We start from the raw sequence: 17796 nt of genomic DNA, 5'->3' as shown, positions 1-17796 counted from the left end.
GGTGGATAAATCCCCATGTGTTCCCTTGGATCCTAAGGGAGGCAAGTGCAGAAATTGCTGGGCCCTAGCAGAGATATTTAAATCATCCTTAGCGACAGGAGAGGCATCAGAGGATTGGAGGATAGCCAATGTAGTTCCACTGGTTAAAAAAAGCTCTAAAACACAAACCAAGAAACTACAGGCCAGTAAGTTGGACATCAGTTGTGTGAAAGTTATTGGAAGATATTCTGTGGGACTGGATATTTAGTATTTGGATAGACATAGACTGATTAAGAGTAGTCAGCATGGCTTTGTGCATGGTAGGTCATGTCTAATCTTTCAGAGTTTTTCGAGGAAGTTACCAGAAAAGTATATGATAAAGTCCCTTGGGACTTGGGATGCTGGTTAAGAAGGCTCCATCACTCAGCATTCAGTATGAGGCAGTAAAATGGATTAGACATTGGCTTTGTGGGAGAAACCAGAGGTTTTTCTCTCTGACTGGAGACCTGTGACCAGCTGTGTGCTACAGGGATTGGTACTGTGCCTGTTGCTGTTTGTCACTGATGTCAATGATCTGGATGATAATGTGGTTAACTGAATCAGCAAAATTTGTGGGTGATGCCAAGATTGGGGATGTGGTGGACAGTAAGGAAGACTATCTCGGCTTGCAGAGGGATGTGCATCAGCTGGAAAAATGGGCTGAAAAATGGCAGGTGGAATTTAATGTAGACAAGTGTAAGGTTTTGCACATCAGCAGGACCAACCAGGGTAGGTCTTTCACAGTGAACGGCAGGGCACAGAGAGGATGGAAGAAGATAGAACTGGGAATACAGGCCCATAGTTCACTGAAACTGGTATCACAGGTAGATAGGGTAAAGGAAGCTTTTGGTACACTGACCTTAACAGATCAATGCACTGAGTACAGAAAATGCAATGTTATGATGAAGTTGTAGAGGACTAACTTAGAGTACTGTGTCCAGTTTTGGTCACCTACTTACAGGAAAGATGTAAGCAAGCTTGAAAGAGCAGGGAAACTTTATAAGGATGTTGTCGGGTCTGGAGGACCTCAGTTATAAGATTGAACAGGTTAGGTCTCTAAACGCAAGCAGGCTTTTTCCATTGAGGTTGAATGGGACTACAACCAAAGGTCATGGTTTAAATGGCTTAAACTTCTTCACATAGGGACGTGAAAGTGTGGAATGAGCTACCAGCACAAGTGGTGCATGCGAGCTCAATTTCAATCATTAAAAGAAGTTTGGATAGGTACATTAGTGATAGGGATATGGAGGGAAATAGTTCCGGTGCAGGCTGATAGGAGTAGACAGTTTAAATGGTTTCAGGATGGACTAGATGGGCCAAAGGGCCTGGTTCTGTGTTGTACTTCTCTATGACGAAGCAGATGAGAACACAAGATACCTTACAATCCCTGCATGGCCAGGATTTTGTCAGCAGGTTTGCTGAAGAGAGGAGGTCCAACTGCAATTTGGAGAACTATTCAGATTTTGAGAAGTGCTGCAAAAAGAAGCACCTCTTTGTTGTGATAAACACACAGCAGAAGGATGAATGGACTCCACTCAAAACAAATTATTGATTTCGTGACCACTCTGCTGACACAATTGATGAACTGGATCATGAACGAAGTATCTCAGAGATTCATCAGTGCAAACCGACTCCACAAGTTTACCGATCCATCACCACCGACTCCCCAAATGTACCGATCCCCCACCCACTCCCCAAATGTACCGATCCATCACCCACTCCCCAAATGTACCGATCCCCCACCCACTCCCCAAATATACCGATCCCCCACCCACTCCCCAAATGTACCGATCCCCCACCCACTCCCCAAATGTACCGATCCATCACCCACTCCCCAAATGTACCGATCCCCCACCCACTCCCCAAATGTACCGATCCCCCACCCACTCCCCAAATGTACCGATCCCCCACCGACTCCCCAAATGTACCGATCCCCCACCGACTCCCCAAATGTACCGATCCCTCACCCACTCCCCAAATGTACCGATCCCCCACCCACTCCCCAAATGTACCGATCCCCTACCCACTCCCCAAATGTACCGATCCCCCACCCACTCCCCAAATGTACCGATCCATCACCAACTCCCCAAATGTACCGATCCCCCACCCACTCCCCAAATGCACCGATCCCCCACCCACTCCCCAAATGCACCGATCCCCCACCCACTCCCCAAATGTACCGATCCATCACCCACTCCCCAAATGTACCGATCCATCACCCACTCCCCAAATGTACCGATCCATCACCCACTCCCCAAATGTACCGATCCCCTACCCACTCCCCAAATGTACCGATCCATCACCCACTCCCCAAATGTACCGATTCCCCACCCACTCCCCAAATGTACCGATCCATCACCCATTCCCCAAATGTACCGACCCCCCACCCACTCCCAAAATGTACCGATCCATCACCCACTCCCCAAATGTACCGACCCCCCACCCACTCCCCAAATGTACCGATCCCCCACCGACTCCCCAAATGTACCAATCCATCACCACAAACTAATCCTCAGGGTCTTTTGAAACAACTCATTTAGAAAGTGTTTATAGTTACATTAATAACACCGAATGCACAAATTCATTCTTCAATACGTTCAAGGCAATTTTGTACAATAACTTTACAACATACGTGCATTATTTTGTCATAAGACTAAAACAAAAAGCATGAACTTTACCTCATCTATCAGTTGAGAGCTGTCAGTTGTTGATCGGAGCTGAGCATGTTCATTGATTATTTGAAGTGCCTGAATCAGCATACCCTCCTTTTCCTCACTGTCGTTTACTGTGTCTGTTAAGACCATCTTTAACAATGGGAAGCAATATGCAAAGGCAGGAGCTGTAAGGGGCTTCACCTCTGCGAGAGATGATAAAAAGTCAATGATGTTCAAAGTGGTATTAAAACCTTGTTTTCCAGAAGCTCAACCACCACACTCTCATACCTCATACAACCTCAGGGAAAAAGTCTGCATGTATTTTCCCTATTTAAACCCCTGATAATCGCTCTAGAGAATAAAGCTCTAGCTATATTCATTCTTTCCCTACAAGATAGGTTCTCAAGTCCCAGCAACATAGTTGTAAAGGTATATTTATTAATTGAAACTGTCTTTATTATCATTAAATTTAGATTTATACCAGAGGTCACTCGGTTTAATAAGAGACGACCACAAAAAAGCACTGCAATTTCACTATGTGAATGACATACCTGCCTCAACTTTGCCAGCACGATTGGGCACAGTACGTGAATGCAGGAGACACACAGCACGGGCAGTAGCTGTTAGGAGTTCTTCTTGACACCAAGCCTCATCCAACCTGCACGCAGGTTTTACCAGCCGGAGGGTCACATTACCAACCAGGCAGCCTGAATCGAAAAAAGAAGGCAAAATAACTTGTGTCATCGTCATGGTGCCATCCTGGAGTTGTGAAGCACTGCAGGCACTGCCCATGAATGCCCCTCTTCTGGAAGTAGTCTTAACATAATAATGGTTGCTCTTATGTAATAATGGTTTCACTTTTCCATAAGATTTCTTTGTTAAGAGTGCTATCATTTGGCTGTAACCTTTGATAGACTGCACCCCATTGCTATCCTAAGGAAAGCATACCAGTATCTTTTAGGTTAAGGAGGTCTGGCTTATTATCAAAGCACTTTAACAAACTTCTACAGATGCCCTGGTTTGCATCATGGTCTGGTTTGGCAATTCAAATGAGAAGGAATGTAATAAGCTGTGAAGAGTAGTGGACCCTGCCCAATACATCACAGGATCATCACTCTCCATCAGTGGGGAGGTGCTGCTTTAAGGCAGCAAAAATCTATCAAAGATCCCCACCATCTGGGTCATGCCATCTTCAGGAGATACAGAAACCTGAAAACCAACAAAACTAAGATAAAAAATAGCTATAGGTACTTTCCTTCAACCATTTGGTTCCTAAACCTACCAGCAAAATCCTAAACACTATCATATTGATCACTTTGCACTAAAATGGACTTCTGTTCTAACTGTATTTTCTTGTAAAAATTGCGCATAAAGAGAGCACTATAGCAGAGGTCCTTTAGTCTATCTAGTTCATCTGAAGTGTTTTTCAGCCTAGTCCCATCTACCAGCACCCAGATTATAGCTCTCCATTTTCTGCTCATCCACGTACCTACCTGAACTTTGATGTTACATTTGAACCCATATCTACCACTTCCACTGGCAGCTCGTCCACACTAGCACCACCCCGAGAGAAGAAATTGCTCCTCAAGTTCCCCTTGAATAGTTTACCTTTGGCCTTAAAACTATGACTAGCATTCTAGTCTCATACAACCTCAGGGAAAAAGTCTGCATGTATTTTCCCTATTTAAACCCCTGATAATTGCTCTAGAGAATAAAGCTCTAGCTATATTCATTCTTTCCCTACAAGATAGGTTCTCAAGTCCCAGCAACATAGCTGTAAATTTTCTCTGCACGCTTTCAAGCTTATTGATACCTTTCCTGTAAGTCAGTGCATAGAACTGCACAAAATACTCCAAATTTGGCCTCACCAACATCTTGTACAACTTCAACTTAACATCACAACACTTGTATTCAATGCTCTGATTTATGAAAGTTCTCTTTATGACCCGATCTACTTGAGACGTGACTTTAATGGAATTATGGATCTGTACTCCTTTGCTCTACACCACACCTCAGTGCCCTGCCATTCACTATGCAAGTCCTACACTAGCCTGTCCTGCCAAAGTGCAACACCTCATTAAATGCCATCTGCCGTTTCTCAGCCCATTTTTCCAGCTGGCCCAGATCCTGCTGCAAACTTTGGTAAGTCTTCCTCGCTTTCCAATACAGGTTTCCCCCACTATCCGAAGGTAGAGCATCCCTATGAAACTGTTTGTAAGCCGAAATGTCGTAAAGTGAATTCATTTACCACTAATTTATACGGGAAAAATTTTTGAGCATTCCCAGACCCAAAAAATAACCTACCAAATCATACCAAATAGCACATAAAACCTAAAATAACACTAACATATAGTAAAAGCAGGAATGATATGATAAAGACACTACCATATAAAGTTGAAATATTGTATGTATGGTGTAGTTTCACTTAACAAAATTGGGAAGACAGCGAGCCAAAATCGATTTGGAGAAAAAAAATCGTCACGTACACGCATGCGCACACAACTGCCCGCACAAGGTTTCACGGTCATGGTAGTTTTTCTCGGGGTAAACACACGTATAAAGCGAGCGTCTTTTTTCCGTAAAAGCGAAAATTCTCTTTGGTTAGCAAAAACAGGTACTAATGTAGGTCTTTCGTAACAGCAAGCTGTCGTAAAGTGAATGTTCAAAAAACAGGGGCCACCTGTAAGTCCTAATTGTGGTGTCATATACAAATTTGCTGATCCATTTTACCACATCATCTAAATAATTAATACACTTGATAAACAACAATGGACCTAGCACCAATACCTGCGGCACATCACTAGCCAAAGGCCTTCAGTCAGGGAGACGACCATCTATTAACTGACTTCCGCTAATCCATTGCTGAATCTGGGGTTGGGGTAGTGGCTAAGGACATTAGCTACACATCCAACCTGCCGACAATCAATATTAATGACAAGTAAAGACAGAAACTAACCTATTCCATAAAAGTTTAGAATGAAATGTGAAGCATACAAAAGTCCAACAGGACACGTTAAAATAGATGCGAAGTTGGCTGTACTGTCTAGAGTTGGGAGGTGGAGATCAGAAATTCAGGAAATGGGACTCTCCATTCAAGACTGAAATGAGAAGAAATTCCTTTACCCAGACCACAATGAATCTTTGGAATTCTTTGCCCAAGTAGAGGCTCAGTTACAGAGTATTTTCAAAACAGAGACAGAAAGATTCCCATTAAGCCATTAAGCAATTCAAGGGATCTAACAAATTAGTGCCAGAAAGTGGTACCCAGATGAAAGATCAGCCCCAATCTTAATGAACAGCAGAGCACGCAAAGGGCTGTCATGGCCTCCTCGTCCAGATGTTGTATCACCTGAAACAAATTTGATTACTCGGCAATGAAATTTTTCTATATTCTAGTAATGGCCTTTTTAGGGAAAGAAGGTCTTATTAACAAGTTAATTCACACAAGTTTAAAGTCAACAATGTCCATTGAGCTCATATGGGTGACAGAACTTTCCACATACCATTAAACAAACATTGTACACCACCTGATGTAACTGCTCATACCCAGCAGTCCCCATATTTTAGAGCACTGTATACTCTGCCAACAATTTAAGCCAAGTCATCTTCTGCTCCAGTCTGGATTTGGTTTTCCAATTTGGAAATTTCGGCATCCTTTGCCTTAAAGTAATGAAAGTAATGATACAACTCTCTCCCAAACTGCACTCTGAGAATAACTTCACCAGAAGACTTGCTGTTCAAGAATGTAACAACATTACCGTATCAATGGAACAATGGGATGGACAACAAATACCAACCAAGTCCCAATCCCAAAAAATGCACAAATACAAAATAAGATCAGCCATTAATTTCAGGATAAATTGGTGATTAATACATACCCAGGTTTTTTAGATCTGTGGAAAAGACACACGGACTCAAAGCCAGGAATGTTTCTTTAAGTCTTGGAGCAACTAATGGTGATTGGAACAGTGGCAGGAACACATGAATGAGAGCAGGAATCTGCTGTGATAAACCACATGGGTTCTTCTTGATGACTTTGTTCAGTACGTTTAGAGCAGACTGCAAGTCTTCATCCAACTGTGTGGGAACATGAGATTGGAATCTATTTCTTCAAAAGCTCATAAATTTTGGCAGCAGTTTGTCAGTGTAAGGAGAACAGACATACAAATGTAGAATAGCAGCCCAGCAATATTTTGCATACATAATGCAGATTTGATCTGAAACCAGCTCTGGCAGAAGATGTGCATTCACATAATGTAACACAGGCATTAGCAACTCTATATCACTCTCCAGAAAAAAAAAAACTTTTATTCCCTGCATGATAGATACCCTTCAATCCAAGTCCTTCAGCAGTCTGGAAGACTATAGGATCATAACCACACATGGTCACTTCCTGTTTTTTTTTTTGTATCACAATTAATTCATTCCCATTTGACCTCTCCCACCAACCTTCTAAGTGTTTACCTTCAAATATTTATCCAATTTCTTCTACCATAAGACCATAAGATATAGGAGCAGAATTAGTCCATTTGGCCTGCCATTCAATCACGGCCTTTTCTCAACCCTGCCTTCTCCCCATAACCTTTATCCCACCCAACCCTTACCAATCAATAACCTAACAATCTCTGCCTTAAATGCACCCAATGACTTGATCTCCACAACAGTCTATGTCCATGAATTCTACAGATTCACCATCCTCCAGCATAAGAAATTTCTCACCTCAGTGTAAAGGAACATATCTTTATTTGAGGCAGCGTCCTTGGATCTTAAGACTCTCCTAATGAAAACATCCTCTCCATGCTTACTCTATCCAGGCCTTTCAGTATCTCAATGAGATTTCCCCCTCATCCTTCTGAATTCCATCAATCTTTATTCTTCCTATCTGCATACCCTGCAGTTCCCTAAAGTGCATTCCACCTGCCATTTCTTCGCAGAAGGACTTGGGACAGGTCAGGAGAGTGGACAGACAACACGTGGAGGAATTCAGTAGGTTACTCAGCATCTATGAAGGAAAATATATAATTAATCTCAGGTTGAGATTATATTGAATCTTGATCTTCATCAAGATAGCTTTGTTACAGATCTCCAGCATCTGTAGCCTCCTGTATTTCCATTATGCTGCTGCCACTATGATACTTCCTCCACCTCCCTTGGAATTATTTACAAACTTGGCCACAATGGCATCACTTCCTTCATCCACATCATTCATGTACGAAGTATAAAAAACCGCAGTACCAAGACTGATCCCTGCAGAACTCCATGAGTCATTGGCAGCATCCTGAAATTCCCACTGATTTCTGGCAGCCAGCCAAACTTCTATTCATGGTAGTACATTGCCTCTAAAACCTCGTGCCTGATCTTGTTTAGCAGCCTTGTGCTGCACCTTGTCAAAGTTCTTCTGAACATTCAAGAAAATAGCATCCAGTGACTCTCCTTTGTCTAACCTGCTGATTTTGCCCTATTTTACCATGTACTTCAAAGTACTCTGAAAGCTTCTCCTTAACAATGGATTCTACCAATCACTGAGGTCACACCTTAATTTCTCATCTTTTGCCTCCCTCACTTCCTGAACAGTAATGTCATATGTGTGATTTTCCAGTCTTCTGGAACCCTCACTTTCCCTTCTGAAAACAGCACATTAATCCATATCCACAGTTCAGGGCAGTTTTTTTGATCATAACCACTCATTGCTTACATTAGCATTTTTCCCACATTATTTTTGAACTGTTTTCAATCACTTTAAACTGCCTTTTTGTCCCTGATTAACTTGCTATCAAGAACAGTTCCTCTGTATTCACCTTCTTAAACGTACAAAATAGGAACAGGAATCAGCATCTGGCCCATTGCCCCTATTCCATCATTCAATATGATCATGGCTGATCTGGCTGTGGACTCAGCTCCACAAACCTGCCTTCCCCTGCCCCCCCCCCCCCCCCACATTCCTTAATTCCCCTGCTATGCAAGAATCTACAGTGTCTAATTATGTCCTAAATGTATTTAATGAGGTAGCCCCTACTGCTCCCCTGGGCAGTGAATTCCATGGACTGATTACTCTCTGGGAATTGTTTCTTTTAATCTCTGTCCTGAATTTGTTCTCCTGAATCTTAAGGCTATGTCCCCTAATTCTCATCTCAATTACCAATGGAAATACCTTTGTTGCCTCTATCCTTCCCATAATTTTCATGTTTCTATGAGATCCCCTCTCATTCTTCTGAGATCCAGCAAGTGTAGTTCCAGGTGACTCAGAATCTCTTCATAAGCTAATACTCTCATCTCACTGCATTGCCTCTAAAGTCTTTCCTCAAGGAGACCAGAACTGCATGCAAAGGTCTCACTAGTACCCTGTACAGATGCGGCACAACTTCCCTGCTCTAACAATGAAGGCCAACATTCCATTTGCCTTCTTGATATCCTGTTGCACCTGCAGGCCAACCTTTTGCGGTTCATACACAAGCACTCTCAAGTCCTTCTGCCCAACAGCAGGCTGCAATCTTTCACCATTTAAAAAAAACTAATCTTTAATTTTTCGTATCAAAGTTGCTGACCTCGCGTTTACCAATGCCTCCACCTGACAGACACTTGCCCCTTTAGTTAACCCATTAAAATCTCTCTGCAGATTGTATAATTTGCTCTCCCACTCAATTTAGTGTCATCAGCAAACTTAGACATGTTATACTTGGTCCCTGTTCCAAATTGTTAATGCCCATCCTAGACAGTTGCAGGCCCAGCACCAACCCCTGTGGTATTCCACTCATAACTCACTGCCAACCAGAGAAACACCCATTTATTCCAACTCTCTGCCTACTCTACTATTGGTTAACCAATCAATAGAATGCCATGCTAATACATATCCCCCAACTCACCTTATCAAATGCCTTCAGGAAATGGAAGTAGACAACATCTACTTGTTCCCCTCTATTGCGCTCATTATATATCAAAGAACTCCAGTGAGTTTGCCAAACAGGACTTGCCTTCATGAATCTATGCTGTTCTGCCTGATGGAACTATCTCTATCCAGATTTCTCACTTTTTCTTCCTAATCAGAGACAGGTGAACTGGCTTATAGTTACCCACCTTTTGCCTACATCCTTTTTTAAACAGTGGAGTGACATTCGTTGTCTTCCAATCTACAAGGACCTGCCCAGCACCCAGAGATTTTAGTAAATTATCACAAATACATCTACAATAACTTTAGCTACTTTTATCAGAACCCTGGATGCATTCCATCAGGATCAGGGAACTTGTCTACCTTTAGACTGACTAGTTTGCTCATCAATACTGTTTTAGTGACACTAAAATGAGGTCCTTGCCTCACATCACATCCACAAGATCTCTCAGTGGCATATTAGCTGTGATCTCTACTGTGAAGACCAACACAAAATAGTCGTACAAAGCCTCAGCAATTTCTAATCACCCAATATTAATTGCCCTTTCTCATCTTCCAAGGAACCTACGTTCACTTTAGTTACCCTTTCCCTCCCATAATAATAAAAACTTTTACTAACTGGTTTTACACTTTGTGCTGGTTTACTTTCATAATCGATATTTCCTTTCCTTATTGCCTGCTCAGTGGTTCTTTGATTCCTTAAAAAGGTTTTCCCAATCTAACAGTATCCTGGTACTCTCGGAGACTTTTAGTTTAATGCCTTCTTTTATTTCCTTAGGTATCCAAGGCTTACTCTTCCCATCCTTACTGCCCCTGCTTTTAACCAGAATACACAGCACTTTCAAGCACAATGAAAAATCTCTTTGAAAGTTTTCCACTGTTCCTCAACTGTCCTACCATATAGCCAGTGTTCCCAGTCTACACTAATCAGCTCCTCCCTCATCCCGTTGTAGACTCCCTTGTTTAGGCATAATGCACTGGTCTTAGATCAAACAACTGCACCGTCTGTTTGTATGAGCAATTCAAACATGCTGTGATCACTTTTCCCACAAGAATGCCTAACACAAGGTTGTTAATTTTACCTGCACCGTTGCACAGGGAAAGAACTAAGACAGCATTTTCACTTGTAGGTTCACCAACGTGTCTTTCAAGAAAGTGCATTCTATGAAGTTCCCCTCAAGATCCCCTTGATTTGCCCAATCTATGTGCAATTTAAAGTTCCCTATGACAACATGATTCTTACATACATCAGATATTTCTTGGTTTATTGCCTGTGCCACTGCAGTGCCATTATTCGGTGGTCTATAGACAAGCCTCACCAGTAGCTTTATCTGCCCCATTTATTATTCTTAATCTCTACCCAGATGCCCCTTCTGCCCCTTAGATTGCCCTTCATTATGGCCCTGATATCATCCCCAATTAAGAGCGCTACCCTACTTCCCTAACCTTCCAGCCTATTCTTCCGCATTACCTAATATTCTTGGATATTTAATTCCTAATCATCTCCATCCTGAAACCGTGGTTATGTAATAGCCACTAAATCAAACTTGTATTGATTTGAACAAGTTCACTGACTGTTTTGAATATTATGGGCATTCAGATTGAGTGTCTCATTCAGACTCTAGTAACCTTTGTATACTTTGCATTTGACACTACTGTACTCCACTCTGACTTTCTTCTTTTTTAACTTTTGCTTTGGTCTCTGCATTGCTTCCCTCTGCCTTTCTGTCTGGATGCCCTGCACCACACCCCCTCTCTTCCCTGCCAGCATGATAATATTTTAAACCCTTTATCTGATCATTTACCCAATGTTACGATTTTGTTTTCCTCTCAAGCAAGTTCTATCCTTATAAACAAATCACTTGTCTATCCTTATAAACAAATCCTGCAACTGATACAATGACTCTAGTACATCTTTTCTGCAATCTTCCTAAGATGTCTGCATCCTTCTTAATACTTCATGGTTTTAACAGTGTTTTACAAAATCTCAAGGCAATCTCAATCTCTTTTTGGAAACCTAGGTAAATACATGCTTATTTTTGTCAAACCACTCCAACACTTTTGAAGGTGAAGATTCACTGCCTCTCTGTATCACTATAGAACTGTGCCAGCGATCATTATCCATCTTTCCTCATCATCCTTAAAATAGATTACTTTCATATGCCACATGACTGCTCCTTCCACCAGACCACATATCCTTGAAGTTTACTACTTTACAGATGCTCCATCATATTTTCAATTAAGTGTCATCGGCAAAATTTTAAAATTCACCCACCATATGTAATACTATATAAACAGCAAACACGAGGAAATCTGCAGATGCTGGAAATTCAAGCAACACACACAAAATGCTGGTGGAATGCAGCAGGCCAGGCAGCATCCATAGGAAGAAGCACTGTCGACGTTTCGGGTCGAGACCCTTCGTCAAGACTAACTGAAAGAAATGATAGTAAAAGATTTGAAAGTAGGAGTTGGGGGGGAGATCCGAAATGATAGGAGAAGATAGGAGGGGGTGGGGTGAAGCTAAGAGCTGGAAAGGTGATTGGCAAAAGGGATACAGAGCTGGAGAAGGGATGGGACGGGAGGCCTAGGGAGAAAGAAAGGGGGAATGGAGCACCAGAGGGAGATGGAGAACAGGTAAAGAGTGATGGGCAGAGAGAGAGAGCGAAAAAAGGGGGGAAATAAATAAATCAGGGATGGGATAAGAAGGGGAGGAGGGGCATTAACGGAAGTTAGAGAAATCAATGTTCATGCCATCAGGTTGGAGGCTACCCAGCTGGTATATAAGGTGTTGTTCCTCCGACCTGAGTGTGGCTTCATCTTGACAGTACAGGAGGCCATGGATAGACATATCAGAATGGGAATGGGACGTGGAATTAAAATGTGTGGCCACTGGAAGATCCTGCTTCTCGGTGTGGCCTTTTATATATTGGTGAGACCCGATGCAGACTGGGAGACCGTTTCACTGAACACCTATGCTCTGTCCGCCAGAGAAAGCAGGATCTCCAAGTACCCACACATTTTAATTTTTTAATCCTACTTTCAAATCTCTTACTATCTTTCCTTTCAGTTATACCTGACGAAGGGTCTCGGCCCGAAATGTCGACAGTGCTTCTTCCTATTGATGCTGCCTGGCCTGCTGCGTTCCACCAGCATTTTGTGTGTGTTGTATACAAACAGCACACCCAGACTGTCCCCGAGGAAACATTGTCCTACCTCTCTCCAGTCTGAAAAACTACTTCCCAAAACATTTTCTCCATCCACCTTTTGCCAATTTCTTATCTATACTGTCACTGACTGAAGATTGCTCAGCAGCCCTTTCATTAGGAATTCATTGTCCACCTTTTGAAAGTCTGAGTGTATGTTATCTATCGGCTTACCTTCATCAAATCCTCTGCCACACAAATCAGGTTATTCTAATGCAAATAATCTTACTCTGTCCATTCTAGGTCTTAGGCTACGTCCACACTAGACCGGATAAAACTGTAACCGAAGCTTTTTCTCTTCGTTTTGACCCTCCATCCACACTAAAACAGCGTTTTCCTCCCCGAAAAATAGAGCTTTTCTAAAACGCCATCCAGAGTGTGTAATTTTGAAAACGCTGGATTGGCCAAAGCAGTGTGGACAGGGTAACCGGAGAAATCTAAAAACACTGTCATGACGTGCCGGAATAGATGGTGATGGCAGCCTAATGCAACCTAACAATTTCAGAACATACGGCAACGAGACTGAAGCCAGAAGAGCGAGAAAGGTACTCACCAAATACTTTGACCCATAACTTACTGAATAAATAAGTATACTCATTTTGCCCTGTTTTCTGTCCTTGCTCGTATGAAGGTGGTTTACCTATTTATGCAAGTACTTCTCTGACAATAGATGTGTAACAGCCTAATGTAACATTGTATGGAAATACAAGATAATACTGATGCAGACATGTTTTATACATTTAACAAGGGGCTTTAATAATGCAACAAAGTTGATCAGTTTTTCAATGTTCATTGTCAGCCAGGTCATACTGTCCATGAACTCCCTGTCAGTTGCCTCCATACGCTCCAGTATTTGTTTTTTTTTAGTTTTAAGTCCTCCTAAGCGAGAGCCAACAGCTGTCCGTCGTTTAAGTATTTCTAGTCTGTAACTGAACAAACACGCACCAACTCTTTCACAGTGAGATTCAACACCAAACATGTCGCTTGTTTTCAGTAGTTGTGTCCTGCGCATGTGCAGTAGGAGATTCGCCAAAATATCCATTTCAATGTGGACAGAAGTATTTTCAAAAACGCTTAGTGTGGACGCCTATTGTTTTTACGCGAAACCTGCGTTTTCAAAATTATCCGGTCTAGTGTGGACGTAGCCTTAGAATACAGAACAGTACAGCACAAGAACCAGGCCCCGTTGTGTGAACTAATTAAGCTAATGACAACGAATACCTTCTGCCTGTACATGATCCATAGCCCTCCATTCTCTGCATATTTATGTCCCTACCCAAGGGTCTCTAAATGCCTCTATTGTATCTGTCGACATCACCACCCCAGGCAGTGTATTCTAGTATTAGATATTTTGACCCCAGGAGAAAGGTTCTGACTGTCTCCCCGATCTCTGCCTCTCATCATTTTCTAAACTTCTCTCAGGTCTCCCCTCAGCCTCTGTTGCTCCAGAGAAAACAACCCCAGATCGTTCAACCTCTCCTCATAGCACAAGCCCTCTAATAGACAATAGACAGTAGGTGCAGTAGGCCATTCGGCCCTTCTAGCCAGCACCGCCATTCACTGTGATCATGGCTGATCATACACAATCAGTACCCCGTTCCTGCCCTCTCCCCATATCCCTTGACCCCGCTATCTATAAGAGCTCTATCTAACTCTCTCTTGAATGCATCCAGAGACTTGGCCTCCACTGCCTTCTGGGGCACAGCATTCCACATATCCACCACTCTCTGGGTGAAAAAGTTTTTCCGCATCTCTGTTCTAAATGGCCTACCCCTTATTCTTAAACTGTGGCCTCTAGTTCTGGACTCACCCATCAGCAGGAACATATTTTCTGCCTCCAGTGTGTCCAATCCCTTAATAATCTTATATGTTTCAATCAGATCCCCTCTCATCCTTCTAAATTCCAGTGTATACAAGCCCAGTTGCTCCAATCTTTCAACATATGACAGTCCCGCCATTCCGGGAATTAACCTTGTGAACCTACGCTGCACTCCCTCAATAGCAAGAATGTCCTTCCTCAAACTTGGAGACCAAAACTGCACACAATACTCCAGGTGGGGTCTCACCAGGGCCCTGTACAGCTGCAGATGGACCTCTTTACTCCTATACTCAATTCCTCTTATTATAAAAGCCGGCATGCCATTAGCTTTCTTCACTGCCTGCTGTACTTGCATGCTTGCTTTCATTGACTGATGTACAAGAACACCTAGATCTCGCTGTACTTCCCCTTTTCCTAACTTGACTCCATTTAGATAGTAATCTGTCTTCCTGTTCTTGCCACCAAAGTGGATAACCTCACATTTATCCACATTAAACTGCATCTGCCATACATTTGCCCACTCACCCAACCTGTCCAAGTCACCCTGCATTCTCATAACATCCTCCTGACATTTCACACTGCCACCCAGCTTTGTGTCATCAGCAAATTTGCTAATGTTACTTTTAATCCCTTCATCTAAATCATTACTGTATATTGTAAACAGCTGCGGTCCCAGCACCGAACCTTGCAGTACCCCACTGGTCACAGCCTGCCATTCCGAAAGGGACCTGTTAATCACTATTCTTTTTTTCCTGTCAGCCAGCCAATTTTCAATCCATGTCAGTACTCTGCCCCCAATACCATGTGCCCTAATTTTGCCCACTAATTTCCTATGTGGGACTTTATCAAAAGCTTTCTGGAAGTCCAGGTGCACTACATCCACTGGCTCTCCCTTGTCCATTTTCATAGTTACATCCTCAAAAAACTCCTGAAGATTAGTCAAGCATGATTTTCCCTTCATAAATCCATGCTGACTCGGACTGATCCTTCTACTGTTATCCAAATGTGTCATAATTTCCTCTTTTATAATTGACTCCAGCATCTAATCCAGGTAATATCCTGACAAACACACCCAAAATGCAGGAGGAACTCATATTTATTAATATAAATAAGTCTTATTTATTAATAGTCCCTGAGAGATCTGAATTATTATTCTTTCTCCATATTAACCCTAAACCTTCAACAGCAAGGAGGTTAAGCTCTCTGCTTTACAACTGACCCATTGTCCTTGCACCCTTCTTTTGAATAAGTGGTATAAGAAAATAAAATCACCAAAAAAAAAAAAATCCCTGCAAATTTTGAATGGTGTCTCAAGGTATTAGAGCTTTTCTATGGTACACATTTCTTCTATCTACCTGTTGCAACCGCTTCCTGATCACAGATTCTTTCTCCAGCTGGGCCTGCAGCATCTCCTTCTGTTTGTTGCTCAATTGCACCTCGTCTTTCAAACCTTTCTTCTTCTTTATTTCCTATCAGAAATGATGTTTATAATATGGTTAATTTATAACTGTTGAGCGTTTAAAGAAATTTAACAGTAAACTAAAATCAAATTGACCTAAGCTTAGAAAAGTAAAACTATTTCACACACCTTCAACATCTCAGTGTTGGAATCTTCTCAACAAGTCACAAAAACAAAAAAAACTACCATTTTTTAAGAAGCCATATTAAAAATGCCATACGCTTCTGGAATTTGGAGATGGCACTGATCTACCTATATGAGAAAGAAAACCCATGGTGCAGGGAAGATGCATTTCCAACAGCGTATGCTTACGGTGAAAATGCTGAAAGCTAAAGGATCTTTTTGGGATCAAAGGATCACAATCAAATTCAGGGGGCTAAGAAAACATAATTGCCAATTACCTCTTTAAGTTCCAAATCAATAATTTGCTCCTTGAATGAATAAGCTTTGTTCTCCCGCTTCATATTGGATTTCTTTACAGTTTCCTGTTGAGCCCTAGCACAGAACAGAAGGAATGTTAAAGTACAATTGAAACAGTAGACGATTCATCAACTTTGCTTCTCACCACCATATAAATAACAGGAAGCCAAACACCAAAAGAATAATTGAAATAATTTTGTGGGTTCTCTTAGCACCTTACAAAACTTGGCTGTTGATCTATTTCATTGAAAATATTTATCATCACCCACCCAAGTATGATAGGAAAGAAGAACGTATAGGAGAGATAAGATCCTTTCAACAGCATAGCCAAATTATCAACAGGCAAGTTTTAAAGGAACATTGTACAAACTGCTTAAGAAATCTCAACTTTCATATCTTCATTGCACCAAAGTGCTTGCGTGAATTGATAAATTGCAAAACCAACAAAAAAAAAAGCCTTTGTAAAATACAAAATGCTGGAGGAACTCCACTCCTGCTGAATGGTCTCCACCTGAAGCTGTACTTTTATTCCATTAGTGCTGCCTGGCCTGCTGAGTTCCTCCAGCATTTTATGTGTGTTGCTTGGATTTCTAGCAGCTGCAGATTTTCTCTTGTTTGTGAAAAATAGCTTTTTTGCTCACTAAATAGAGAAATTGTTTCATAAAATAACATTAATACCAATATTGCACCCCAAGATACAAGCTCAGCATGAAGTCCTGTGATATATCTTGCAGTACCTTTGGTTATGCATTAGGCAGAAGCAAAAACTAAAAATAGTGAATGCATTGACATCTCGTGAAATGATGTGACAAAACCTAACAGCATGGGCTAGTGCATCAAGAAAATTTCACTAACACACAGAACATTTTTAGAATCTTGGTCAACAGAATAACAAGTGCTGATCACTGTAAGATTTTATTACTCTGTGATGACAAAATACTGAGTATGCGCCCATCCATGGATAAAAGTTTTCACTCTGCCAACTGATACGAGACATAATGGGTATTTTTGCCATGACTTACGTTTGAATTAATGATTTATCATACAGCACTCCCTCAGGAACCAGCATGATCTCATATTCCTCTTTAGTCACCTGGTGGAAGGCATGGTTTTCCAACAGGCTCGTGATCAGGCTGCACAGGTGCGGTAAAACAACTGATGAAGCATGAATGGACAGCGAGGCCACAGTGTTTATGACAGCCTAGAAAATGAAAGGCATAAAGCTTTAAGGTGCAAGTAATAAACTTATGAATTACGTACAGCTGGTTTCTACATATAGCCAACTATCATTGGCTTTCGGCTTTTCATCTTCAAGACTTGCCTCCTTCTTTTCC

The 17796-nt window shown here is 41.8% G+C and overlaps 1 protein-coding gene across 1 annotated transcript in view; it reads right to left on the bottom strand.

Moving 5' to 3' along the window:
* gcn1 (GCN1 activator of EIF2AK4) overlaps nucleotides 1–17796 on the bottom strand; it is a 187807-nt gene that overhangs the window by 106250 nt on the left and 63761 nt on the right. Inside the window, exons 21-26 of the mRNA XM_073055683.1 lie at nucleotides 17485–17663; nucleotides 16444–16537; nucleotides 15939–16052; nucleotides 6551–6749; nucleotides 3224–3379; nucleotides 2697–2875 (exon numbers count right to left, since the gene is read on the bottom strand). Of these exons, the coding sequence (XP_072911784.1) occupies nucleotides 2697–2875; nucleotides 3224–3379; nucleotides 6551–6749; nucleotides 15939–16052; nucleotides 16444–16537; nucleotides 17485–17663 (921 nt within the window). The remainder of the gene's footprint in view (nucleotides 1–2696; nucleotides 2876–3223; nucleotides 3380–6550; nucleotides 6750–15938; nucleotides 16053–16443; nucleotides 16538–17484; nucleotides 17664–17796) is intronic.

Source organism: Hemitrygon akajei, chromosome 9 (genome assembly GCF_048418815.1).
Source record: "Hemitrygon akajei chromosome 9, sHemAka1.3, whole genome shotgun sequence".
NCBI lineage: Eukaryota > Metazoa > Chordata > Chondrichthyes > Myliobatiformes > Dasyatidae > Hemitrygon > Hemitrygon akajei.
This window is presented reverse-complemented; position numbering and strand designations above follow the sequence as displayed.